Below are 27,786 nucleotides of genomic sequence, written 5' to 3' on the forward strand. Positions count from 1 at the left end.
TCTTTAAGTAGCCTATCATTGACTCAAAAACTTTGGGGGTGGGGGGGTTGGACCTCGGTCCAGCCACCTGGCATCATCACCTGTGAGAGAGAAGTCAGGATGTTGTTGTTGATCCGGATCCGCCCAGCCAGGCGTCACACAGCACCGACAAGATGGCCGAGAGTACGGGACGAAAGTGAGGGAGCAAACAAAAACACTGGCGAGCAATCCTTGCCGCAGATGCCGGACCTGTAGAGCTGCTGAAGGGAAAGATAAAAGCTGGGTAATCGGTTTATTCAAGACTCCGTTCTGTGGGTGACATTTGCGGTATGCAGACAAATTGTGCCAGCTCGCTGACGGAACGTTTGTCAGGTTGTCTGCGTTGGCTAGCTAGCTAGCGGGCTAACCATGTTAGCTAGCTGACAACACCGTTAGCGAGAGAATACGCTTTCAGAAAGTGACAGATAGTTAATTTTAAAATAAATAGTTGTTGTTACTTCTTCGTTTCTGAAAATAAAAAAAATATTTCAGCAGCATAACTTCCCTGAGTGGGAAATCGGATTTAACGCTCTAGTTAACGTTTAGCCAGCTGGTTAGCAAACTAACATTGCGGATGTCTTGTTTGCAGCTTCAGAGTTAGCATTAGCAAACGTCTGTTAGCTTGCTCAGCTGTTTTGGATGACTTCGGGTTGTTCCGACACAAGAAAGGTACACCAGCGTGTGTGGAAGGACATTTGTCTCTGTGAAAGGACATTTTTCTCTCTACATAAAAGTACCTGAGACGGTTCTCAGTAGGCCTGTGTAACCAGGTGTCCTGGAGGATTGCTAACAATAACGGTACCACAGCCGGGACTGTAAACATAAGTCAAGCCGAGGAAATCTCAGCCCTGCGTTGTTGGACGAGGCGCAAAACCAGTCAGCATCACCATGGCCCATTCTCCTGTTCAGGGTAACCTGCCGGGGATGCAGGTAAGCCAAATGTCTTTTGAATTTTTCCGCAATAAGTAAGTTGAGGTCACTGCCAGAACAAAATGTACCTCCTTGACTCCCTGCTGTGGGTTTGTGCACAGCACTGCACACCTAACCAACTCCATGGTTTTGGGCATCTTAGAACTCAAGTACACCTCGTGAAATCTCATCCTGTCGCGGTCGGAAGTCGGAAATATTTCAGAGATCATGATGCACCCAGCTGTTGTTTGTTTATGCTGCAGTGTGCGGAATGATTTGGAGGAAATGCACGTCGGGCCCGTAATTGCTGTCACAATTTAGACAAAAACTGTGAAGCAACCTACATATATCCATAGTAGAAACTCATTTGTGTGGGACGCCAGACAACACAGCAGAAAGTTAATTTACATCTCTTCTGCGTCGTCGTTGTTAATTATTGTCATGTTGACAGCTAGTCTGCCACTGAATGCCACATCTTTGCAACAGAAAAACTGACGCAAAATATCTCAGTGATACCTCAGTAATGACTTGAAAGCCATAGAGCTCTCTGGGTCCCCTGTACAAAGACACTATTATGCACACATGAGCCTTGTTCTTGCCTCTGCTGCTATCTTTAGGATTTTGCCTATAGGGGATAATTGTGTTGGGTAGATAACTAGAGGTGATAAAGGCTCCTAATGTAAACTGCCTCATGCACCAGATTATATTCCCTGTGCAGGCTTGTTAGCAGATTTCTCTGGTTTGGAAGTAAATGCATGCATATTCACAATCTGGGATGCGTCAGAGGCAGACAAACTGCTGGGATTTTGGCACTAATAAAGGCACCATAATAACTCTAAGTTGTAAATAAGTTTTTGATGCCAGTCAGGTGAAGATTGTTCCCAGCGATTTTACTTAAATTAAAAGCAAGTGCAATCAAAGTTTTAGCTTTGTCAGTTGAATTTTCTAGCAATAATTTCAAAGACTGGTTTAAGACAGGTCTATATCTTCCAGTGTACATTGTAAATCTGGCAGCAAAAGTCAGTATTTGCCTGCAATTTGACTTGAAGCTCTTGTTCCAGTTTGAACCCTTGTTTCCTTAACAAAGTATCTTATTGTTTTAATAAAATATGACTCATCACTTTATCGCTTCTTCATCTGTTCTGCACCACACTTTCCATTAGTGGAATCACTGTTTAGTTTCTTGAATAAATCTCTTTCATGGCACCAAAAAGATCTTTATTGGTGACATAAGGATCCCTTCTTGCGTAAGGCAGCTATTTCATTTTTAGCTATCTCAAAATGGGCATACTGACCCTTTCTCTACTCAAAAGAGGTCATGAAAGGAAGTTGTTTTTGTCAGCGCCTGCTCTTGTGTTTCCCACATAACAGCCTCTGGAGAGTTAAGTCATTTTAGTTCACTTCCTGCAGCATTCAAGTAGGTTTTTTTTTCATTCAGCACTGAGATACACATGCTACAGTGTTCTACCCCAGAAAAGTTGGAAATATGGCTTGTCATTGGATTCACTGAACACATTTTCAGCTTTTTCCTTGATTTAATAAACACTTGAAAGGTCCACCTAAGCTTTTCTTTTGTCTGACCACCCTAACACAGTTTGAAATCATGCAACAGTACTTGACTTGTCTCTCCTGTCCTTATGGCCTCAAGAGGAGTTATAATTATGTCTCAGTGTGCCAACGGTCCTATTTTGGTGTAAAAGTAATATGGTGTTACGAGATTTTTCGTCATTTCATCTCTGCACAAACTGGCCCATTTACAACTACAGCACCTAATCTGTCCAAAACAGAGAAAATCAGGAAAGAGGGTATAACTATAGGTGACAAACAGGGCCATTTTAATCATTTTTGTCTTTGTCAGGTTTTATATAAAATGGTTATCTATGAGATTCTGCATTAGGTTCCATTCTGGCATCGCCAAGTCAAAATGAATGCATTTCATTTAAAATCCTAATATCAGACCTTGTGTTTTTGGTTTGTTAATGATTAGAGAACTAAACCATCTACACCAGGGCTGGTATAGTTATTAAGCCACTCAGTGTAAAAGTTTGGTCTTAAATGCATCAAAATTCTACAAATGATTGTCTCTTTTTGTTACAATTAAGAATAAGTGTCATTCATAAGCTTTCCTGGGTGTTCAGACTTGGTCTCAGCTCCCAGATTATTTCAGACGGCTCCAGAGGTCTCGACAGTCAGTCAGGAGTGACCAGCAGAGGCAGCGGATACACACTTTATGTATTTTGGAAACGTATGATGATAAGCTGATAAAAGATACAAGATCTGTCCAAATGCACACACTACCTAGTTTACAACATCAAAAAAGGATTCAGCATGAATACAATCAAATGATCACACGTTAGTGTGGTTCTTATATAAATCAGAAAAAGTTCAATAATTGTTATATTAACTATTCTAGTAAGAGAAGGAATCGCAAAACCTATAAATGACAAACTGATTTTAAATATACAAACTTTCTGGTAAACTTGTTAAATGCTTTATTTTTAGGTCGACACCTCTGTTCTCTGTTATGGAAACAATTAAACATGTATTTGATTCAAATACAAACATTGTATAATACTTCTACTAGCAGTTAGCCCTAAAAATGATGGCCACTACATCATTCTTAAACATGTAAGAGTTTTATGAAGAATATCCCAAATAGCATACATTGATATTGTCAACATAACTGTAGGGGAAGTATCATATAAGCTTTCCTGTTGAAGCTACAACATACATTGAAGCATACATATAACTGAACACACTGAATGATGGGTAGTCTTCAACAAAGTATGTATGAAGCTGGGATGACTGATGGGAATCAGCCCTGACCCTGTCACCTTTTGGAGGCCTACTATTGGCTCAGTCAGTGGTTGAAGGAGGGCATTGTGGTTAGACATAATTGTAGTCCTTATTTCACAACAATTAAGAGTCACTGCAGTCAACACTAAAGAATCACGCCAGGACCATTTTTATACAAACAGGTCCAGGTTGACAGAGTCCATAGTAGAGCTGCAATGATTAGTCAATTAATTGATTAGTAGCTTGCTAGTAAAAAAAAAAACCCGGGAACTATTTTGATAATCGATTAAATCGGGGAAAAAACAATTTTTAAGCCAAAAATGTGCAGTGTCAGCCTCTCAAATTTGAAGATTTTTTTTGCTTTTATCTATTGAAATTATTGCAGATTGAATGTCTTTGGGTTTTGGACTGTTGGTAAGACATAAGACATTTGAAGATGTGCCATTGGACTCTGAGAAACTACTTTCTAACATTTCACAGACTAATCGATTAATCAAGAAAATAATCAGCAGAGAAAAAACCCCAAAGGTGCAACGGAGTATTGAAAGGACAAAAATGTTATTTTAGGAGCATATTTTGTGTTATTTAACCTACATGTTATCCAATTGTTACACTCTTTCCCTTTCATTCTCCTGTGCCTTTCTTTCTGTGTACACAAACACAAGGTGTTGCAATGAGTGAATTAATGTATCCTGTAAGAATGGCACCCTGCTGGTGTTTCCTATTTACTCCCCAACATTGAGTTCTTTCCAAACATTCCTTTTTCTGTCTTTTTTTTTTTTTTTTTTTAAATCCACCTTCCCTTTCCTCCCCTGCTTTGTTCCCCCTCCCATCACCGCCAGAATGCCAAAGCTGACCCGGAGGAGCTGTTCACCAAGCTGGAGCGAATTGGCAAGGGTTCGTTTGGCGAGGTGTTCAAAGGCATCGACAATCGGACCCAGAAAGTAGTGGCCATCAAGATCATAGACCTGGAAGAAGCAGAGGACGAGATCGAGGACATTCAGCAAGAGATCACAGTGCTGAGCCAGTGTGACAGCCCCTTTGTCACCAAGTACTACGGCTCATACCTGAAGGTCATTTTTGTTACACACATAATGTCACAGGACACGGTTATAGTCAATATAATATACATTAAGAGTTCTTACTTCAGTATTTTTGTATCTGTTTAAGTAAAACCTCCAATTGAGCAAATGGGATGAGACATAAAAGGATTTCTCTTCCTCTACCCACATTTTCCCTGAATAATCCTAAATTAAAAAGGGATTAGCCTCAGACGACTTCAGACACCCACCGAGCCTTTATTGGTGTCATCATGACTTGTTTAGGAATCCACCTGGCTCTTGAAACCTCGCAATAAGCCAGTAACTACCTTAATTAACCAGCTGTGAATATTTCTCACAAATGCACCATAGTACTTAATGACCCCTTTTGTTCATCAAACGACAGCTCACTCTCTTCCTCTGTCTCCACTGTTCCAGGACACAAAGTTATGGATCATTATGGAGTATTTAGGTGGAGGCTCAGCATTAGATTTGGTAAGTGATTCCTGCTTCACGTTGCACTGAGCTCCGTACAGTCTTCCTTATCACCCAAACAGACAATAAAATATCAGGGTTTCCCCAGGAAATTGGTCAGGGGAGGTGGTAAGAACCTGCATTTGATATTTCCAAATCTTGGCAAATCACACCAAAACCATCTTAATGCATGCATAGCGCTCTGTGTAAATGTTACAATAAGTTTTATAAGATAAGGCTGGCAGTATTCTATATTTTTGTTATTGTTTTTTTTTGGGGGGGGGACTATTTTCAGCGGTGGATGAATCCACATTTGGTGCTCTAGTGAGTATTTCTGGCAGCAGGACGGTGTATGTGGGATTGAATCAAAATAAACAGTATGTGTGTTCATGGTAATGAAGAAACATGACACCCAGTGCAACAGTGTGGCTCATAGATGTGTTTTTGGACAATAACGGAGCGCTATGGCACAGAGGAATAAGATATATCAGGCTTTGAATACACACACAATACTTGTTAGTAGGACACATTTCTTGCTGGTGATAGTATATAGTATATCACCAGACTTATCCTTTAATGTAATTTTAGGTGAACTGTTCCTTTTTAATCTGAATCAAAGTTGTGTTTTTTGCTTTGGATAAGTTAGGCATTGCCATTGCTAAACTGTCAGCCCTGTAGAATTAATTATCATCCACCCTGAGGCTCAGCTGACCCCCACAGCTCATGGGTTTTGTTTGTTTTTCTTCTAAAGATGGAGCCTGGAGCTCTGGACGAGACCCAGATCGCCACCATCCTGAGAGAGATCCTCAAGGGCCTGGAGTATCTGCACTCTGAGAAGAAGATCCACAGGGATATCAAAGGTAGCTGACCGACTGAGAGTGCTGCTATTAGAGGATGCAGGTTTCATCTGACTAAATGGCATCAGTGAGCACACTCGAATATCACATAGCACGTTAAGGGTATTGAAGTCCACTTATGGTTTCATTCACTATATATTTTTTTATTTCATCGAGGAATTGAGATGAACGCTGCAGCGGTTCGCTAAAAGGCTTCTGACAGTCGTTCTGCCTTTATTAAATAAATTGGTGATGCAGATAAATGGCATTGACAGAAGTGTCTGAAGATGTGGCAAAGCTTCTCACTCCGTGTGTGCTCTGAGCCGGACCACATCAACCTTTCATCTGTCCTCCTCTCAACAGCTGCCAACGTGCTGCTGTCCGAGCAGGGAGAGGTGAAGCTGGCAGATTTCGGTGTGGCCGGACAGCTCACCGACACTCAGATCAAGCGCAACACCTTTGTTGGCACGCCCTTCTGGATGGCCCCCGAGGTCATCAAACAGTCGGCCTATGACTCTAAGGTAAGTTAAAAGACAATGTGTTATATTTACAGTGTACACTCCATTACATCTCTTCTAGCTACATTTACATTCCTCTGTGTTGTCAGACTACACCCGATTCAAGTTGCAGAACTTCAGTGTTGTTGACACTAAAGTGACAGAAAGCAGGAAACTGTATATTTATGCTGTGCTTAGACCTACTGCTTTAACACCATATACTGTGTTACATCTGCATTAAAATCCTCAGCTGCTCCTGCTTTTTTTCTCACTATGCAAACAAAGTGATATTGCTAATGGTCTAATGCAATAGCACACTTTAATTGATTCATCCATTTATACAATGAAGATACAAAGCGAATGAGAGAGACTCTCGACAGACAGCTGCGACCTGGAAGACGAGGGTCACATGACCGACCAGGGCAGACAAGCTAGCACTACCACAAGCGAGCTAATCTGTTATTATGTTTACAGCTGGCTGCCCACTATTGGCTGTGCGAAATTGTTATTACAATGTTATCACATAGATCACACTGGCTGTGGGGTTGACATTGTTGTTTTACAAGGTTTATTAATTTTTTTAATTATATAATGGATCATTTCAGTAGGAATTGATGATTGAAAATTGCATTTGTTGTCTTTTTACTACAGTAGCGTTGTTCTGTTTCCTCGCCATTATTTGATCTTTTTCGAGCCAGACATTCTGAACAGATCTGATAGGAAGTCTTTCGGTGGACGACAGACCCACACAAGAATTTTAGAGAGAATTCTGTGATAATAGAACTGTAATACAGAAATCAGAAGGTCCTTTATATTGAAGGGATCCTTAAATGTGTTTTTCAAAATCGGATTTGTGTTTGCTCAAATCATCCGAATGGATATAGAGGTTGGCTTGCTGCAAGATCTGATCATCTTTTTTACATTTGAATTTATTTTTTGCATTGTTCGAATCACAGTTTGTCAAAACTAAATAGAAGTGAAAGACTAAAGAAACTCTGCAAGTTGATAAACAAGCTTTTGCTAATTTTTCAAGGACCATTGTGTTATGCGCTTCTTCACTGTTTACCTTCCTCTACAGTACAAACAAGCTACTGACCCTTGACTTGCAGGTTGCAGTGGTCCCTCGAGAGTCTCCCTCATAGTGATGGCTGGCTAATGACGGGTGTTTTGTCTCAAGATGTCTCCTGAGCTCACGTGGCATCAATGCCACTTTTGAAAGTTTTTCCCTGCAGATGAGATATTCAGCTGTGGGACATCACAGCTACCACAGCCACCTTCCCCTATCCACAAAAAGTCGTAAGCCAAGTAGCTTTCACTTTACAGACACACTTCAGTCCTTTGGCCGGCTCAAAGGGTTGTTGTGGGCTGAGATGTATCAGCATTTCTTTGAGCTCTATTTACAGTGAAAAATCTTTCCATGGCTGCTCTGACGGTCATTATTTCTGACTGCTGTGCACCTGGAAAGTGTGTTATGTTGCTATGACAACAGGCAACCATGAGCTGTCGTCACCAATCTGCTGCATAACTGCTTAATTAACAGTGTTTTTGATGCAGTGCCTTTACGACTTACTTTTATGTTTTTGTTAAAAATGTAATATAAAAATGTAGTTAATGTAAATGTTGCCTTGTTTTGTTTTTTTTTGATGTGCCGAAACATTCAAACAAGTACAGCTAAAAGAGTGGAAATACATCTTGCAGCACCATTGGCCCGTCCTTAAAGATACCCTGTGGAGTTTCAGACCTCTATGTAGCGCAATGAAGCCATTTTTCTATGAGTGGGTCCCCGTTTTGTTGTGTCGTGCATGCATACGAGGACGCACATGCGTGCATATGCTACACAGGTGACACGATACACATTCCTGCCAGTGGCTTCACACTATTCTACTGATCTACAGGTAATACGCCATGGTATACAGCAATGCGCCAGAAAAGGCAGGGACAAAGAAGACTGCTAGCTGGTAAACATGCATGTAAATGATGCAGGTTTCAAACTTTTAAGAAAAGTCACCCTTGCAGATGTTAAATGAGGAAGGAAATGCATTCAACACATTTGTTAGACCTCAAAGATACACACAATGTGTTTCGGTGAAAAACACTGAATGTAAACATAATTTTTGTTTGTTTGCAAGAAAACTCTCCAGGGCACCTTTATGGCACCCCAGGGTGCTGTAGCACCCACTTTGGGAACCACGGATTTTCAATATGTGCTTTTCTGTTGAGATGCAGTCATTCATGGCTGGCAGCCTATGACTGACTTTAAGTATGAAGTCAGTCTAGTTTTTCGCCGCTAGTTATTTTGCATAGTTTTTGGCCTCTGGTCAAAGGTCAAGGATTTCTACAGGCTGTGCTGAGACTCGTTTGCAGCACTTAGCAGCAAGTTTCAAAACACTAAAATTAAAAAGCAATATAGATTAAGTACCATAAGACTGAGGAAGGTGGCAAGATTTATGCAAACCCCAAAATGACTAAAGAAGTGGTGGCTCCGATTGTTGGTTAGCTTATGTTTTTGTATAAATATTATGGATGTAAAGTTATCACCATGTCTCCCTGTGCATCCCAGGCTGATATCTGGTCTCTGGGCATCACAGCCATCGAGCTGGCGAAAGGTGAGCCGCCCCACTCAGAGCTCCACCCCATGAAAGTTTTATTCCTCATCCCAAAGAACAACCCGCCCACATTGGAGGGCAACTACAGCAAACCACTCAAGGAGTTTGTCGAGGCCTGTCTCAACAAAGAGCCCAGTTTTGTAAGTAGTTTTTTCGTATTTAAGGATTTGCTTTTTGTCTGTACAGATAACTCCGACTTGAAGTGTGCTTCTGCTGACTCCATCGTGTGCTCATCTCACTTGCTTCTCTTCATTTCCACAGAGGCCAACTGCCAAAGAACTGTTGAAGCATAAGCTGATCGTTCGCCATGCGAAAAAGACTTCCTACCTGACTGAGCTGGTGGACAAGTACAAGAGGTGGAAGGCAGAGCAGTCTAGAACCACAGAGTCCAGTTCTGATGAGTCTGACTCGTAAGTCTGATACCGTCCTCCTCACTTTAGATATTTGCTGTTTTCCTGGTGTACTGTGGAAATACAGCAGTCATGTTTCTTTGTAACTCTTATCTTCATTGTATTGCTTCTCTTTTTGTTTTTACTGCATGCTATTATGCCAGCAGCTCTTTTTACTCCTATTTGGTAGTACTAAAGTAAATGTGACACAAAAAACATCCTGCTGAGGGAGAGAAACATCCTCTGTGGTGCGTTCCTCCCACATTTGTTATGATGAGCTTTAAGCACTTAACATGCATGACTTCATCACTCATCCTGATAAGTGTCCAAAGCCTCTTTAATATCTGTCCAATCAGAGAGCAGGATGGCCAGGCGTCAGGCGGGAACGACTTTGGCAGTGATGACTGGATCTTCACCATCCGAGAGAAGGACCCCAAGAAGCTGCAGAACGGGGAGGGACAGTCGGGGGCAACAGACCAGGTGAGACATGAGTGCATCACAGCTTAAAAAAATGAACAATCAGATTATTCTTTAGGCTCTGAATTCTGACATTAACAGTTGCCAAAAGCCATCCGACTTAGAGAGAACAGATTTGCAGATAATGTCCACCATTTCACAAGAACTAACCCATGATGATAAGATGGTGTGATGTTATTTGGGGAAGTGTGCACGCCGTGCTGATTTAAAAAGATTCCCCCTAAGGTGAAGCTGCACTACTTTAATTTCCTTCCGCCCCGTCCCACCCCCCGTTCTTACGTCTCTCTCTCTCTTTCCTCAGACAAAAGACATTCCAAAGAGGCCTTATTCACAGAGCCTGGCCACAGTCATCTCTCCTGCATTAGCTGAGGTAAGGATGTTTACAATCCAAACTGTAACAAGACCCTCAATAGTGTTTTAGGTAGGATGTCCGTATTGAGTTCTTTCAGCCCCAGCCCGAGTCCTTCCATGTTGGGTATCTGCCAATGCCGAGTCCGATCCGATACTTATATTTACCTAAATGTTGATTAAATATGTATCTGACACACTGAAATTACAGATGTAGCTACTAAATCTGACACACCTTATTTTTCATGAGCTACTTGTTCCAAATACTAAAGGTCCTGATTTAATATTTGTGGTGGGGGTACTTCCGTGCCTATAACTGACCCTTTGTGTGGTTTGGTTTGGAACACCGGTGCATTTGTCTGGTTCCAATCAGAGAATTATACCCAGATGGGTCCCTCGTCTTATCAAATTGGTTTTCTCATCTTATCTATCTCTTATCAATCTAACCAAATCTCTGCCTCCTCACCTTTCTCCTCCCTCCCAGCTGAAGGCAAGACAGGAGCAGGTGAATGGGAACCCCATGGTCCTGGATGAGCTACGGGAGGCCATCCTTCTGGCTGAGGAGGCTTACCCCGGTATCTCCGATTCCCTGGTGGCTCACATGGTCCACAGGCTCCAGAGGTAACACGTGACTCTGATTTAGTGCACAAAACAGAATCCTTAATCATGTAATCCAGATTTTTTTTTTTATGCAGTAGATGATAATAATCTACCATTCTTGTTTTCTTTTTCTTGCAGTTTCTCCACAAGCAGGATGTCCTCCTCCTCCCCCTAGTAATTGGGTCTCTGCCCCAGCCCTGCTCTCCCAGGCCCCCACCCCCCCAACACCACAGCCAGGTCAGAGGGTTAAAAGCCAGGGGTCAAGTCATTCCATACCAGCTGACCACGTTTGACCTCCCGTGTGGGGGGGGGCTAACCTAGCCTGTAAAAATGAACTGAACTCCAAAGCAGAGGACAACAGAGAAACTCTGGAGAGCTTCTTTTTGACACTTATGAGAGGAGAAGCTCGGGGGGCAGCAGCACCCGTGGAATCGGCTGTGATGGGACAAGACTCAGAGTCAGAGCAACCCAGCAGAAAAACAATAACAACAGCCAAGCCAGACTGTGGGCTCTGTATGTGCGAGACTTCTCCAGCCTCACACCATGGAGTCTCTATATGGACTTTGCTCGACGAGGAGCTGAAAATCTCCCTCAAATCCAAGACAAGACTTCAATCCCCCTCTTAATGCAGGCGTCATATCCCCAGAACCTCTGAAAGCATGCTTGATGAACCTGCAGGGATATTATGTCCGTGTGCAAGCTGTGTGTGTGTGCGTGCTTAAATGCACAACATGTTGTGTGTGGGCACCTGCGAGCGCGTCTGTGTGTGTGCACGTGTGCTCTCGCGTATGTAAGACTCCCTGTTAAGGCAAATTGCAGCATTCTTAATGAAACCTCAGGTAAAGTGCTTTAAGTGGACTTTGTCCTCCGAGGCAGTGGGAGGGGGCGGTGGGGGTCGCCATGCTGTACATGATTACAAGTTGTCATTGCGGGAAATGAATCACTGTGTACAAAATGGTCATGCGCATTTTGTAGATATTGATAATGTTTAAAAGTAGATATTTAAAGATTTCAAAAAGTTCAACAGAGAACAGAAAATGCCTTGCCTTTTTGAGATACACACATCTATGTTCTGGCATTTCATCTGAGATTTAGTTTGTTTTCTTTTACTCGTTGGTGAGTGAAATTCAGTTCAGTATTCATCAGTGTTTTCTTTCAAAGTGACTGAGTTCCAATCTTCTATTTCAATCACCTGCTGAATCATCGAACTAACTATGATACTAAGCTTACTTTGTTTAGAGGCAGAAGCTTTTCCTTTGTTTTTGTAGTCAGGGGGGAAAACTCCTACCTGTACTTATGTTTAGGCAGTTTAAGTCAGTTTAGAAATTGTTTAGGACAAGAATGAAGGTAGTTCTGTGTCGGCACTGGCTCTTAAATAAGAATAACAATACTGAGTGAAGCCGAGGACAATTACAAGGGGGAACCACTATGGGCGGTTGATACTGATATCATGTGAAGTATTATTTTTCCTTGGCTTGTAATTTATCTTTAGCACTACTTAAAAACTACAGTGGGGGCGAGGAATAACTGGAAAGCACCATCGTAGGCAATCACATCATGACACTTGCTCATGGCCAAACTAAACAGTAGATCAGGACAAGCCAAGCTGCAGAAATCAATGCCATCCTTATTTCCTCACTCCAGACATTTCTGTTCTCACTACCACACCATGCTAGAAGTGCCATGTCCTCTTTTATGCTTTCACCAGATGTTTGTAGTATGATTTGCACCTTTTTGTTTTTAAAAAAAAATTTCAGATCAGTTTTTTGCACTTTGAAAGTGTGTCAAGTATTTAAAGAAACCTGTAAGAGGGGGAAAAAATGAAAAAAGTTGCTAATAGCCATGTTTTACTATATATGTTTACTTAAGAGTTCCAGAATTTACTACTGTGCTAATGCAGCAATAATGTTGAGGAGTTGCATCATGACGCACTTGTCAACACAGGGATTGAAAGAAATTAAGAAATATCTAATATTTTTATAACTGCGAAGAGTTAAGTATGGAAATATGGAATGCTTTATGGATATGGGCACCTGCCTCCGGCAAAAAAATATCTATACCTTACAGAAAAACATATGCTACGGAAATAACTACAAAATGTGTACATTTGGTCTCCTTTATCATAGCTGACAGTTTATAGTACTGTATATAATCTTTGCTTGTGTCATTTGAGAATCCCCAAGTTAAATGTAAGCTCCTTGTAAGCTTTCAAAGTGACATGAGAAATAAAGATCTAATGCTAACTGAGATCTTTGTGTCGTGCATATCTCTGGAGCTGGATGTGTGTAGAGCTGAAATTATTAGTCGATAGTTACGTTATCAATACACACTCACCCAAGCAAAGAGCAGATACTCGGTTGCATACTGATTAACCTGACCTTATATCTACATTGTGTGTATACACTAGCTGGCTGTAGACTCTTTTTGCGGCAGATGGCCGCCACCTTGAGCCTATAGGTTCTGCTCGAGATTTCTGCCTGTTAAAGGGAAGTTTTTCATTACCTCTGTCGCCAAGTACTTGCTCATGGTGGGAATTGTTGGGTCTCTGTAAATAATATTATAAAGAGTACAGTCTAGACCTGCTCTATATGAAAAGTGCAATGAGATAACTTCTTATGAATTGGCGCTATATGAATAAAATTGAATTGAATTAAATACCAAAAATTCTCTGAATCCACTTTTCTCAACATTTTTTGGATCTTCTATTATAGTAAATTGGAAAATAACAGTTGCACTGCCAGATGTGTGTAAAAGAACCATATAATCTATAGAAACATTATCAGATTTTGCTGTCCCTTTGGATTTCATAAGAAGATTCCCATAATTTACAAAATGTTAGGAACATCCATCAAATATTTAATTTCGGGCAGTCTTCATCCTTGTGTAAACACTAAAATGAGTCTAGTATCTCAGTCCATATTTCTGAAGTAGTATAATGCAGTAATATGCAAAAAGGTGTTGCATTCAGAAAAAGAAATGTATTTAACATAGTGTCATTGCATAGGTTTAAAGGAACCTGTGCCAGTACACATTTATTGACAACAACCCTTTGCTAGCATCTTTATTGAAAACCTTGGTGAGCAGCCATTATCACAGGGCAGTATTCTCCCAGGCCAGAACGAAAGTTGAGTTTGAATATGAAATATGATTTAACATTTTGAGACTAAATAAGCAGTCTTTGGTGTTAGATTTTACCCTGGAGGAGATGAGAACATTTTATATATCTATATAGATATATCTATATATATCTATCTATAGATATCTATATAGATATATCTATCTATCTATATATATCTATATATCTATATATAGATATATATAGATAGATATATCTATATCTATATAGATAGATATATCTATATAGATAGATATATCTATATAGATAGATAGATAGATATATCTATCTATATATATAGATATATAGATAGATATAGATAGATATATAGATATATATAGAGAGAGATATAGATATATAGATATATAATACAGTGACAATATATTACAATACATACAACACTGTGCTTGGAAATAAATACAATTGTTGGAATGGTTTCTTTGTACGTGTACTCCAGTACATTACAAAAATTACATAAAGCTGTTGCTACACAGTACAAAATAAATCATTGTAAAAAACAATTTACAACAGCAAACGCACAAATTAACAGTAAAGATCCAGGGATTTTAATGATATGAGTAACCTCTAAAAAAGGAATATTCTCTCAAAATTTTGAGCCGAAATGGTGATAATTGTATTTGAATTATCCCTGAAAAGCTCCTTCACTAACACTGTCCACCAAGAGCTTAACAATCTAAGCTCCATTTCACTCAGGTCCATGCATTCATTCTAACCACTCCATGTCCAGCAGTGCATTGACAAAATGTCCAAAACACTTGGCACAGAACCAAGCAGCATTTACATACGAAAGAGGGAAAAGCCGTAGAGAAGGGTCACTTTAGAACTTGGACTGGTGGGGTCCCTTCGCGTCAGAGCTGGAGTCAGAGCTGGAGTCAGAGCTGGAGTCAGAGCTGGAGTCAGAACTCCTCCTCTTCTCGCTGCAGTGCTCAACCGAGTCCTTCCTGGCCATCTCCAAACTTTTCCTCTTCTTGTCTTCAGGCTCCTTCTGGGCAAACTGGGCTTCTATCTTGGTCGGGTCCGTGTAGGTGTAGAAATAGGCCATGAAGGCAAAGATGATGCAGACTAACATCAGCAGAGAGGCAAAGAGGATGTACTCGGCCCACTAGTAATCAGAAACACACACACACACTATTAGTTTGGAGCTAAACTGAAAGGAATAGCTTGACATTGTGGGAAATATGCTTAATCACCGTTTTGCTGAGAGTTATATGACAATATCACTCTCATGTCTCTCTGTTAAATAGGAAGCTGGAGCTAGGAGAGTCATCTTCGATTAGCATAAAGACAGGAAGCAGGAAAGCTAGCCTGGCTCTGTCCAAAGGTTAAAAAAAAAAAGCTACCAGCACCTCTGAAGCTCACTATTAACATGTTATATCTCGTTTGTTTAATTTGAAGAAAAACCGAAGTGTAAAATAAATCTTGTTTTTTTTACTAGGCTTGCTCTTTTCCCCTGTTTCCAGTCTTTTTGCTTATCTAAGCTCACCATCTCGTGGCTCCACCTTCATATTTATTGTACAGACATGAAAGTGGTAACAAAATCTCATCAAACTAAGTGTATTGTAAAGTAAGTGTATTTCCCAAAATGTCAAACTATTCTTTTAATATATACAGCTGAAAATTTGACTAAAAAGCTACATTGATAAAGGCATCACACTTAGCCACAAAGACACCGTTAATAAAAAGCTATGAGAGGCAGTGAGTGGCAAAGGAACCTTTTCCTTTTCTACACTTTTTAAAATTGTTGCAGAAGATCACACTGGGAAAAATACCAAGGAGGTATCTCTCACCACAGACCAGTGGGAAAACATATTGCATATTGCGGTTATCCAGTTGAAGATTTAATTCAGGTTATACATAACCTCCACAAGTGAAAGAAAATGTGTAAAAATGTGGCAGGACAAGTACATTATAACATCAACTGTGGCACTGCTATTTAAAAAAATACTGTGAATGGGGCCAGTTTACATAGTGAATGAGTACTTTACTACTGTAAACTATACTGTAAATTCAGCTACTCTTACTTAAATCTGCAACTAATGATTTGTGGCCACTTGGTGGCAGCGGAGTAAAGCTGTAAACACAACACTGACATACTACCACATATGGCAAAATTGTTAGCGTACAGTTGCCTATTTACACATCAAGCAGACACAGAGCAACATTAGCATTCATTTTGGAGTCGTGTTTGTGTCAACTTGACGAATGTCCAATATTCACTCTCCTTTAGCTCTGTTTTGCTCTCCACCAACTCCTGAGCTGCTAAATGCTCCACTCTGTTCACCAGCTAATCGCTAACTGTGTCTGTCTGCCGTTTGGTGCTGAGCAGGTAGTGTACAGTGGGTTTGTTAGGGCTTTTTCACTGAAAACAGCTGCCTGCTACTGCTGGAAAGACGCTATAAGAGCGGTGAGAAGGAACCAAAAACAGTAAATTTGCCGACTGGAAAACCAAAACAATGAGCTGAAAGACACATTTAAAAAAGCTCTGTAGAGCAGAAGGGAACTGCAGAGTGGGGTGATAATTCTCGGTGGTTTGTCACTACAAGTGACATCTTTCACCTACAAGTAGTAATGTGATCCATTGTTATTATTTTTAAAAATCAGTTAAAGCTTAAATATGATTTTGAATGCTAGGCTTTACTTATAATGGATTGTTTTTGTACTGTGAGATCTAAATATGTGTTCCTACACTGGTCTCTTGTAGCGCTTGTTTTTTGTCATTTTAAAACATTTCAGAGAATTGTATCTCCTCCTCTTCAAGGCCAGCTCTAGGAGTTTGCAGGGTTCCCATGGGTGGTCTTTTTTTTTTTCATTTAAATTTAGCACTCAATAATATGCTTTATGTCATACAGAGGAAACCTTGAGATGGATATTTTTGCTGTCACGGGGAAATTCTCTCTATGACCAATCTCTTTTGACCAATGTTGTGTGTTTTCCCATGACAATTTTTACATATAGCTGAAATAGTTTTTGAAAAAGTCCTTGTGTGCACCTCAGGTACTTTAAGCATCCACCTTATCCTTATCTAACATAACCTGCATTATTATGTTCTATCAAAAGCAATTACAGCCAGTTTCAAACATAAATTATATTCGTTATCACATAAACTGAACTTGCCCAAGTTCAGTAAGGACAATATGTGTCTACAAATGGTTCAATAAAATCCACCCACCTGATCTGAGAGCGTTGCAGCTTCGGCGACAATAAGCACAATGATGTTACCTACAGCAACAGTTAACAGCCAACCAGCCTGCAGCACAGACTTCATGTTGCTGGGTGCCTGGAGAGCAAAGGGAGATTCAAATACAACTACATATTATAGCAGATTCATCGAGACATAGACAGTCATTCTGTATCTGGCCAAATTAACATTAGGACAGACTTTATTGTCGAATGCCACTTTTATTGTTTGTGTTTTGTGTTGTTTTCAAACTGCTTTTGCAGTGTTGTCAGATATGAGAGGAAAGCACCCTCTACCTGTGAGTAGGAGAACTCCAGGCCGGTGACAGAGAAGACCACCTCTCCTGCAGTGATGAGAAAATACTGAGGAATCTGCCAGGCCATGTGGATGGTGTTAGGGCTGATGTCCATCACTGGTCGGATGCTGTCTTTGCACTACAGGGCACAGACAGTTAACCAGATGTGTTGGTCAGGTCATGGGGTAATCAAAAGTTACATTCAAGCTATATTGTGACTCAAAATGTATTCATGAGTTACATTTTGTCCAAATGTGAAAGTTGGCGGGATGATCAAGGTGTAAGAGCTGCCGAAGCCCAGTGTTTGACTGTAGACACACTCTTGTCCATCCTTCTTGATCCGGAACTCTGCACTGACATAACAAGAAAAACGCCAGTCAGAGCAAATCATTTTCTCTAGTATAACTGAATGTGACATATATAATGAAATATCAGTCTTACTCTCCCTGTGGTACCGCAACATATGCTGACATGCTGTTGGTAACGATGTCCCCAAAGTCCTGGTTGCCCACTGTTACATTAAAAACTGAGCCAAAGCCATTAAAGAATCTGGGGAAGGAGAATTCAGCGCACAATAGGTGCAAAAACAAGTGAGACTCTGTAATATTTGAAACAAGATTAAACACATTCTTCCTCCTACAAATCCAAATAATTTATCATCAATAAGACGCACCCTTGCACAATTCAATACACTCAAGGGTTTTGTTGCTTCAGCCTTACTTGGTCTGGCATGACCAGTAGATTGTGGAGGTTAATGTTAGCTAATTTTGATATTGCTGTATAACAGACATTACTGTCTACTGTCCCTTGTGGCCACAGTGACTGCTGGTCAGCAAAAGTCACTTTATGTCTAATCTAAAGTCTCTAATAGTCAACAAAGGACTAACACAGGTACATGGGTGCATTGTCACTTTCACTTACATTAAAAGAAAATGACAGTGCCTCAGATTTAATATGGTTCTTATATGCTGCTGTTAAGCTAAAGACAAAGCAAAACTTTGGATGTCACAATCACAAAATAATTACTCTGTGTTCATGAGAAAGCAGAACCTCCTCAGCTTTGCTGAGAGCAAAATAATTATTTTGGGGGTCACAAGAAGACAAAACAGAAAAGTAATTACACATGGCCTCTCAAGCCTTCTATATAAATTCATTCCTAAAGGCTTTATAACAATTTGAAACTTGCCTGATAGCATTGGCGCCCTGTTCCGGCTTTGAGTTGATATCTGGGAACTGAGAGGGAGTTAGAAAGATACTTTAGAGCCTCCACATCTTTGTACTTAATGTTAAATTTGATACAATCAATGGATAAGGGAAACACACTAGAAACATAATTAAAGTCCAACTGAAATCACATTTAGTCGGCTCAGCTTCAGCCTACTGCCGGCGTTACACCATATTCTGTAACAGTACAACAACCATTTCACCTTCAGGTAACGTTAAGTGCATCACGCATGCAGAAAAATCAGCTATTTATTTAGTTGCAATTTGTTGAATGATAAAATAGATTTGATATATTATCTGTTTTATTTCTCCTTCTGCAGCTGTAGTGCAGCCCCTCAGTGAGGAGCAAACACAGCAACAGGAAAAATGAGTCAGCGTTAATGAATGCCACAGAGCAGAGACTAAATATTTAGTGAAAGCCATACACCCCTTTAGCACAGTAGAATCTCTGCGGTTTAGGTATGATACAGAGTGAAATAAAAACATGTATTTTTTTTAACTAAGAGATGTGGCATTCAGATTCAGAACTAGATTCAGATGCTATTGAATCCAATGCCTAGCTGTAAAAGACAAAAAAAATCTAATAATTTCAGCTTTAACCCTATCTGGCAGGCGCGCTCACCTTTATAGACTTGGGTAGGGGCCCATCCTGAATGATGACCACAGTACTCCGAGTGCCATTCACTACATTGATGACGTTGGTGACATTAGACCCCAGTTTCAGTTCAAATTGTTCATCAAAGTTCAGATAATCCTCATTGGCCTGTAGGACAAAATATAAGTATATATTAATATGTTTTCCAACCTTTAGTGTATGGTGACTCAGAACAGACCTACTTAGTTTTAATACGTTTGGATAGTTAGTGTCTGTGTACTGTGTCTTATGTTGACTGGAGTACCGTGAAAGCGTTCAAGGTAAAGATGTTGGTTCCAGCTTTGATGGGCAGCGGTCTGTCAATCATGTTGATAAACTTCACTTGGCCTACAGTGCTTGATGGGAACTTAGGCATGGTTTGCTGGAGAGAGAAATGAAATTGTGCGTGTGTGAATTGTGCTCCACAAGGTAATGTATGTTTAAGTTGCCCAGTGTATGTCTTTATGTGTGTTGCACTCACATCAATCTGTATCTGGACCAGACCAGCAGCAACGAACGCGAGAGCAGCAAGGAACATCCCCACAGTCATCCTCCTTAACGGACTGCAGAACGAACACACACACACACACACACACACACACACACACACGTTTATAAATATTTGAGTTTATCTCTATGCCATATTCAATCAAATGGAACAATGGTTTCAGAAGGCCAAAACGGTAACACTTTGAGTATTTATAAGCATTACATAAAGAATTACTGAATGGTTTATAACACAAGTTGTAAGTAGATATAAGGACAGTGTTTATTAATGTATTTCTTAACAATTCTAACTTCTGGTTATAATCTGGTGTATAAACAGGTAATGAATGATTGACAGAATAATTACCACAGCACAACAAAATACGTCATTAATAAACACAAAAATAGTTAACAAGTACAATTAATAAATGTATTAAATATTTTCATATAGAGCTTCATATAAATTATGAAGACATATTTACTTCTTTACTCTCTATGACAAATGACACTGATGGAAGCCATGATATGCGGCTGGAAGCTTTGGAAGAAATCTAGTCTTTTTTTTTTGTCAAACTACTATTTCTGAGGTAAAAGTGAACTCTGAAGCTTAGCATGTCTTGAACCCTTTTCAACAGTTTGAAATAATATTTAGTTATTTGTACATGTATATTAATATTAACATACTGTAAGGTTTTGTTCATGTAATCATACTGTATATCATTAAATCATTTATTAACTGTTAACAGATGTTTCAAGAAGTTATAACTTTGACAAATACATTAATAAACACTTAAAACACTACTTATATCTGCTTACAACTACATTATAGTGTGTTATAAACCATTTATATACTGTTTATAAATGCTAAATAGCTTATAGTAACATACATAGTATATCATTGTCTGTCAGTATGTCATGGCTGTAGACCATACCTTTTTTTAAATCCATTTTTAAAACTTTGAATTATAAATATTTTCAGTGATTTACAGGCATACATAGACTTTCAGTGAAAAAGACACAAAAAACCAGTTGAGATAAAAATCACTTTATATGTAAATAGATTGTATTATAATTTTAGTTCTTATATTTTTCTGCTGTATTTATGTGCATAAAAAGTGAAACAATATTTCTTTCACCCTTGAACTGTTCTATAGTAATATTTTGAGTGATTATCACTAAAGATTTCTAAATTTTTATAGGCGCCTGTGACAATTTTTCTCGTAGTTTTTGGTTGCTGGCAGCTTTATGCTTTGTTAAATTGACAATATGTTAAGTCAGACTTGTAGCTGAGTTTGTGCCGAAGAAAGGACACCATCCATGTGGGGTAAGGACAGTTTAAAAGGTGCAACAAAGACAAAAATGAATGCACACAAAGTCGGCAAAATGTAACCAAAATTAACCTAGACTAATATTTTCCATCACACAGGAATAAAAAAGAAAAATAAACTCACGTGAAGTTTAATTTGCACTTGGAAATCAGCGGGTAGAATACACTGTCCATGACTGGTACCAAAATCAGGATCAAGATAGGGTTGACAGTCTGGTGGGAAGAACAAAGAAGAAGGCAAATCACTCTTTGAAAGCCTATTCTCTAGGTTCAGATCAACAGCATGTAGGCACAAGCATCAACAAACTCCACAACAAAGGAAGTAAAGTGTAATCAACATAAGTATCTTACCTGCATCTGATCGGGCTGGATTATGAGAAATCCCTGTTGAAGAAAAAAAGCAGAGAGACAGACAAAATTTCATTTTAAAAATCAATTTCGGAGGTTTGCACTCACAAGATGTGACATTGCAAAAATGCTAAAAGTAAAACACTTACAAAGTCGCCGTTCATGGTGGTCGCCTGGAGGGTCCATCTTGAGCCCTGTGGAGGAGACAGCTCTTCTTTAGTCTGTCTGGATTCTGCCAGTGCACTTCTGGGTTTGCATTATCTTTTTTTTTTTCTATTTCAATTTGCTATTAATTACAATTAGTGTCAAGTGTCAAGTAGTAAATTGATAGTTACCTGCTGGTCAAAGAGAGCCCAGAACATGGGCAGAGGGATGTAGAGGAACAGCACCTTCAGCACCATCTTCACCTGGGCAATCAGGAGTTTCTGAAGCAAAACATAGAAAAGGATTAGGATTTTTACATCACTGATTTTAGCGTTTGTATTTGCGCACGTATACTGCACTTACATCGTATTTCTCCTCAGCCCAGTCCATCCAGTGGTGTCTCTTAGGTTCGTTAGAAGCACGATGCCTAAAGCGGTTCTTGATAGCAAACTACAGATAGCAGAAAGGACAATTCCATGTGAATTTTGCCTCTAACTGGAATGCATTGTTACCTAATCTGTAACTGAAAGTTTAGAAGGTTCACTAAAGTTTGAATAAATAGGATGTTCCTAGGTTCTATTTAAAACGATTCAAATCCATTTTGAAGCTGAAAACCTTTTGGAGAAACATGTTCATCTTTGAGGAGCCACTTACCCCGATGCATTTGCAGACTTTCACCATGATGTTGCCTTGAGGGGCAGTCTTATTGTACATACCATTTCCAACAATGAACACAACTGCCGACACACACACACACACACACACACACACACGCCAGTTATATAAATTAACATTTGACCATTTGTCAAACCAACAACAGGAAATTATCAGAAAACATTGTTAAAATGTCATAGACTTATCTTATATGCACCATAAATATTCATGGTACCCCTGTCTTGTAAAATATAGAGGGCAATTAAGGGTTTATTGTTGTTGTAACAAATGAGTTTAAATCATTTATTAATGCTTTTAGTGATAAGCCACCAATAATGAGTAATGATTTCGCAGCCTGACAACACAGAAGCTGTCCTTGTTGATTTCTTATCTATAAAAATAGTTAATAAATTATTACTAAATCATTTATTAATGGGGCATTGCAGCTATTTAACAATGTACTTTCATCAAGTTGGGAGACTCACAAAAGACATAATTGAAGCAGCAGAGACTGAAATATCTTGACTTTTTCAAGATCCAAAAATGATGGATCCTACAATTCCCATAATGCAACAAAGTAGCATGTTTCATTAGACCCTCCCTCCCTGGTAAATGCCCACATTTTAAACTCCACCCCAGTTTTTAATGCAAGCTCTCTGTTTGAAGTTTGTCGTCTCCAATCCCAAGATGACGTAACTCTGATGACATCACTGTGACATCATCAGGGTTATATTCTCAAACTTGACAAAGCTCCTCCAGAGCCACAGAAGACATTATACAACTGTTTTTATAGGCTGAGTAGCTCAAGTAAGCTGTCCCACATATGTAAAATTGGTTGGGTGCCCCTTTAACAATAAATAAAAACATTACTACAACTCACTAACATTTAATAAAATGCGCCTTATTAGAAACAGTCAATAGAGAAGTTATTTTTAAAAAAAAGTAGTTCTTACTCAGAGCAACCACCATGAGAGCAGCAGGAACACCAAAGGCCAGTGGGTAGCATTTCTGCTGGCTGTGAATACCACACTCTTGAGCTGGAAACCCCAGTACACACACACACACACACACACACATAAACATTTGAAAAAATTCAATATGTGAGTCATTTGTGTATTTTATGCTTTGTGATCAACTTTAGCGTACCTCTGAGGATGGGGGTGATGACAGTGGACAACAGACTGCCGGCATTGATGGACAGGTAGAAGATGGAGAAGAAGGTGCTTCTCTGCTTCTCCTGTGGGACACAGGAAGTTAAACAAGTCCTAGACGAAAAGCACTGACGTTTTTCCAAGATTATATTGGATGCATTTTCCCAAACTCTTATCCCGACTCTTGCATAATATCCCATTTCACCAGAGTCATTAATATCATGGGGTAATCTTTGTCCCTGGCCTTGAACAGTGTAATACCGTCATTGAGACAGATGTACCTGTGGTTACCTGTGGTTAGTTAATAAACAACTAGCTGGAATGAAACAGAGATACAAGAAGTGCTGACGAGATGCCATGGATAGCTGAGCCGTCTTTTTAATTGCTGCGTGTGTGCACACGTGTGCAAGAAAGAGAGAGATAATACTCGTGCCCTGCATGTGGTGCGTGCATGCATGTATGTGCATAAGTGGAAGGTCAATGTACATGTGTGTGTTTACTAGCTGCATTTGACTCATGTTATATTTGTTATATGTGCACCTGTATTAGACGTGCATGTGTGTGAATATACATTATTATATGAATATAGGTTTAGTGTGTGTACAGTAAGTATCAACATGCGTTAGACAGTGATGTGTCTGTATTTGTACGTCCACATTTGTCCAGAGTATAACTGTATGTATGCATGAAGGCAATCTGTGCATGTATCATAGTTGTACGAAATAAAACAGCTGTAAAATGCGACAGCGCTGCAATAAATTCCACCTTTGGAAGCTTATTTGTGAGGTGTCGAATTAGTTGCGTGTCAATGTTCGAGCCTAGGTTGTGGTGTTGTACTGAATTGTGTTGTACTGTAAGGAGTTGATGGCATTTTGAACCGCTCATATACACACAAAATAGCTACAAATACGACAAACAGTTTATAATATAATGCAATCCAATTCGGTAACATGAGGAAAAGATTATATAGTCGACACCAGTCTGACGTAGACTCACCAAACTAATTTTAAGCTCGGTAACAAAGTATTTTTGAGATAATCCAATGGGTTTATAGATGACTCGTAACTACGAGAAAAGTGACTCATTATTACGGGAAAACTGTCTCATAATTAAGAGCTCCAGCTCTCATAATTACAAGAAAACGTATCTTATAATTACGAGACGAGCATCTCAGTTACGAGATAGTAAGTCATAACTGTGATATAGCGAAGTCATAATTGCGAGATAAGACCAACAAAAAACTGTTCCTTTGTGAATACAGTGTGCTTGTCTCTAGACACATTTTCTTGTGACTAAATGACTCAAGGTCATGCTAGCAGCTGCCTGGAATTAATTGTAATTGTACCACTTGAACACTGTCTCTATTTTCCTTAAATAATTACTAAATGACATAGTTCTTCCCAGGATAATAAATCAGAAATTACAGACCTGTAACAAAATCTTTATATTCGAAGAGACATGGTTTTCACTCGGCGACAACAATAAGCCATCCAGTATTTATTGCAGGACTGTTTGTCTCCTCTCCCATGTGTATACAGTATGTGTGTGTGTGTGTGTGTGTGTGTGTGCTTGAGCAACGTCTAACCTGATCGTCTTGAAACTGGTCTCCACCAAAGGCAGCCACGCAGGGTTTGATGCCTCCTGTTCCCAGGGCAATAAGGATCAAACCCAACATGGACAGAGCCCTGGGGGGGGGGGGGACAGACACACAGCACAGACACAATGTCAGTACATATCTGAATCTGTTCACCTGCTGTATTTCTGTCACACAGTTCTGAGTGTGCTCCACTCACACGTGTAAGGTCATGTTGTCAGGCACGCCGTCCTTGTTTGCATCTGTGATGTCATGGATAGCACCTATTGCCATGACAACCTGTCCCAGCGCATAAATGATGGACAAGTAAACAATAGTCCTGTGCAGGGGGAGGAGGAGGAGGAGGAGGAGGAGGAGGAAGAGGAAGGAGCGACGAGTTAAACAGGTGTACATCAGACTCAGGTAGAGATAAGATAGACAAAGGTCAAAAATCCAAGGATGAAATTTAACAGCTGATTCTGTGAGATATGCTTTAACCCTAACTCTCTGAACAAGTTTTGATGTATTTAATATGTCCAGCTAGACAAGCACATAAAGCACAGCATGTAGCTACTACAACAGTATATAAAACAAACACAGCTGATGGATTTTGGTGCCTTTGTATATGCAAACTGCAAGAGAAAATGCATTTTTTTTATTTGGTTGCAGGTAAAAGATTTGCAGGATTTGAAACTCACTTGAACTTGCCGAGCCATGAATCAGCCACAATGGCTCCCAGGATGGGTGTCAGGTAGCAGAGAGCCACAAAGGTATGGTAGATAGTGGTGGCGAAGTCATCGTCCCACCTCAGGAAGTACTTGAAGTACAGCACCAGGACAGCTGCAGACGGGGGGGAGGGAGGAGGGGGAAAATGGGAGAAAGTAAAGATTTGGTGGATAGGGATGCAAAAAAATGGCGGAAGAAGTATTCAGATTTTTACTTAAGTAAAAGTACCAATACAACAATGTAAAAATAATCTGTTACAAGTAAAAGTCCTGCATTCAAAATCCCACATAAAAGTACAGAAGTATTAACAGTAAAAGTACTCTTGCAGAAAAATGGCCCCTGTGAGTGTTATATCATTAAATATATTATTTAATTATTATAAACATGGTTTCATTTAAATAACTGTTAGAGAAAGGTTTAAAAAATGAATCTAAATTTGTGTAGCAGAATTATTTTTTTTTCTGTCCTCTCCCATTAATCATCTCACGACCCCTCAGATTTATCTTGTTACCCTTTGGAGGGGTCCGACCCCTAGGTTGGGAACCTCTGGTCTAAACTACTTAATTGTCTGTAAAGTAGTTAAAAGACTCACAGGGGCCATTTTTCTGCAGAGCAAGTAATTTTGCTTTGGATGCTTTAAGTACATTTTGGAGAGTTTTGAGTGCAGGGCTATGCAGGATCTGAAAATTCTTCCACCACTGCATTTTATATACTGATATTGAATTTATATTTCATCACTCTTAATCTGCAGTTGTAACTATAACTGTCAAATAAATATAAATATATAAAAAAAATATATAATGTGAATAAAGCAAGTTCATGACACAAAGGGAACTGTATCAGATCCTGAACAAACCAACTCACCTCGCATGCCATAGTAGGAGAAGCGCTCGCAGAACTCATTGACCACAATGAAAAAGATGCTTATTGGGTAGCCACAGACAGTAGCCTGTCAGAGGGGAAGGAAAACATTAAGGATATTACCGCAGTGACTGAAAAGGAATTTGCATATTTACTGTGTTGTTTCACGTACATGCTGATAACATTGGGTTTTAAAAGACATGAGTCCCCTGACACCCAGAGTTAGGCAAGGTATTCTTTAAGTGCCTGGTACTGGAATTTGAATGCCACTGTGATTGTGATTCTGATATTTTATGATTTTTTTAATACCCATGGGTGAGTGCATATATTTTCCTCTTGAAAAATCAGTTCGGTTGGGTATCAGAGCAGTAAACAATAAAAATCATAATTTTTATAAATACCGCAGACAGTACAATTACAGTTGGACTTACACTTTTTTGCTTGGGCTTCCTCATCTCGCCTTTGTCTGCAGAAATGGTTACAAATCACACATTATATAAACAGATTTTTTTCAAGGAATAAAATATGGAAAAAAAAGTGAACAAATAAATATTGTTAAACTGAACAAATATAGTTGGTTTGGTATAAAAGTTTGTCAAATATTATTGAATTATAAGCTCACATGCATGAAGCAAATAATAACTCACTGTGAAGAAAGAAACCGTGTAATGCATGATATAAACCAAGAATATCCCCTAACAATAAAACTTGCAGGAAAAGAAATCCCAAAAAGTAAGGATGGGTTCCAGTCACAGGGTTCCCATTCAGACTGGGACTCACCTGCCATGGCTGCTGTGTGTGTCAACTTCGGGTCGCTTCTCCGACTGAATCCTTCAGCAAAAAGATACAGAGAGACTAGTGACCCCTGTTGAGATCCACAACATGAAGACCGAGCCAAGGCCTGGCCAGCTTCTTATGTAACCTCCCATCAACCCCCTCTGCAACGCCCACTGATGCTGGACTGTGGAACACACACACACACTGCGAACACCTTGTCCAGCACCTCCCAACAGGCAAGTCACCATTATTCCCACCTCGCAGCACATTCTCTTCATCATA

The 27,786-nt window shown here is 39.6% G+C and overlaps 3 protein-coding genes across 7 annotated transcripts in view; 1 reads left to right on the forward strand and 2 right to left on the reverse strand.

The window, feature by feature from the left end:
• The window catches only part of LOC122872291 (sodium-driven chloride bicarbonate exchanger-like), a 62,737-nt gene extending 62,522 nt beyond the window's left edge, over window positions 1–215 (reverse strand). For all 3 annotated transcript variants that reach the window (XM_044188319.1, XM_044188318.1, XM_044188321.1), the window contains exon 1: window positions 81–215. The gene's annotated coding sequence lies outside the window, so the exon portion shown is untranslated. The remainder of the gene's footprint in view (window positions 1–80) is intronic.
• On the forward strand, window positions 88–13,237 carry stk24b (serine/threonine kinase 24b (STE20 homolog, yeast)). 3 transcript variants are annotated; one of them, XM_044188328.1, is made up of 11 exons: window positions 88–262; window positions 4,566–4,796; window positions 5,202–5,258; window positions 5,989–6,097; window positions 6,437–6,594; window positions 9,131–9,316; window positions 9,438–9,586; window positions 9,922–10,045; window positions 10,344–10,412; window positions 10,875–11,011; window positions 11,129–13,237. In XM_044188328.1, the coding sequence occupies exons 3-11, from the start codon at window positions 5,223–5,225 to the stop codon at window positions 11,163–11,165; spliced, it is 1,005 nt and encodes a 334-aa protein (XP_044044263.1). In that variant the 5' UTR covers window positions 88–262; window positions 4,566–4,796; window positions 5,202–5,222; the 3' UTR covers window positions 11,166–13,237. The 3 variants fall into 3 exon arrangements, with proteins under 3 accessions (XP_044044263.1, XP_044044262.1, XP_044044261.1); XM_044188326.1 differs by having other exon boundaries at window positions 142–948; XM_044188327.1 differs by lacking the exon at window positions 11,129–13,237 and having other exon boundaries at window positions 141–948; window positions 10,875–11,015.
• Window positions 13,238–14,036: 799 nt separating this feature from the next.
• slc15a1b (solute carrier family 15 member 1b) lies at window positions 14,037–27,608 on the reverse strand. The gene is made up of 23 exons (XM_044188324.1): window positions 27,508–27,608; window positions 27,159–27,193; window positions 26,731–26,815; window positions 25,839–25,980; window positions 25,361–25,480; window positions 25,153–25,252; window positions 23,563–23,653; window positions 23,370–23,453; window positions 22,417–22,499; window positions 22,126–22,212; window positions 21,954–22,043; window positions 21,768–21,812; window positions 21,622–21,654; window positions 21,395–21,483; window positions 19,939–20,020; window positions 19,723–19,839; window positions 19,446–19,586; window positions 18,786–18,832; window positions 18,041–18,148; window positions 17,841–17,952; window positions 17,601–17,738; window positions 17,296–17,403; window positions 14,037–15,228 (listed from the first exon to the last, which is right to left on the reverse strand). Exons 1-23 carry the CDS (start codon window positions 27,512–27,514, stop codon window positions 14,944–14,946), a joined length of 2,229 nt encoding a protein of 742 aa, XP_044044259.1. The 5' UTR covers window positions 27,515–27,608; the 3' UTR covers window positions 14,037–14,943.
• Window positions 27,609–27,786: the final 178 nt, after the last annotated feature.

The sequence above is a fragment of the Siniperca chuatsi genome, linkage group LG24 (assembly GCF_020085105.1).
Source record: "Siniperca chuatsi isolate FFG_IHB_CAS linkage group LG24, ASM2008510v1, whole genome shotgun sequence".
Lineage (NCBI taxonomy): Eukaryota > Metazoa > Chordata > Actinopteri > Centrarchiformes > Sinipercidae > Siniperca > Siniperca chuatsi.

Excerpts from the sequence above, each read along its gene's own strand:
- stk24b (XM_044188326.1), top strand. The coding sequence starts at position 907 with ATGGCCCATTCTCCTGTTCAGGGTAACCTGCCGGGGATGCAG. Across the intron at positions 949-4,565 it reads GTAACCTGCCGGGGATGCAG|AATGCCAAAGCTGACCCGGA; the intron begins GTAAGCCAAATG and ends CATCACCGCCAG. Across the intron at positions 10,046-10,343 it reads AGTCGGGGGCAACAGACCAG|ACAAAAGACATTCCAAAGAG; the intron begins GTGAGACATGAG and ends CTCTTTCCTCAG.
- slc15a1b (XM_044188324.1), bottom strand. Across the intron at positions 25,981-26,730 it reads CTCCTACTATGGCATGCGAG|CTGTCCTGGTGCTGTACTTC; the intron begins GTGAGTTGGTTT and ends CCCCGTCTGCAG. Across the intron at positions 20,021-21,394 it reads AAGTGCAAATTAAACTTCAC|TCCGTTAAGGAGGATGACTG; the intron begins GTGAGTTTATTT and ends TTCGTTCTGCAG.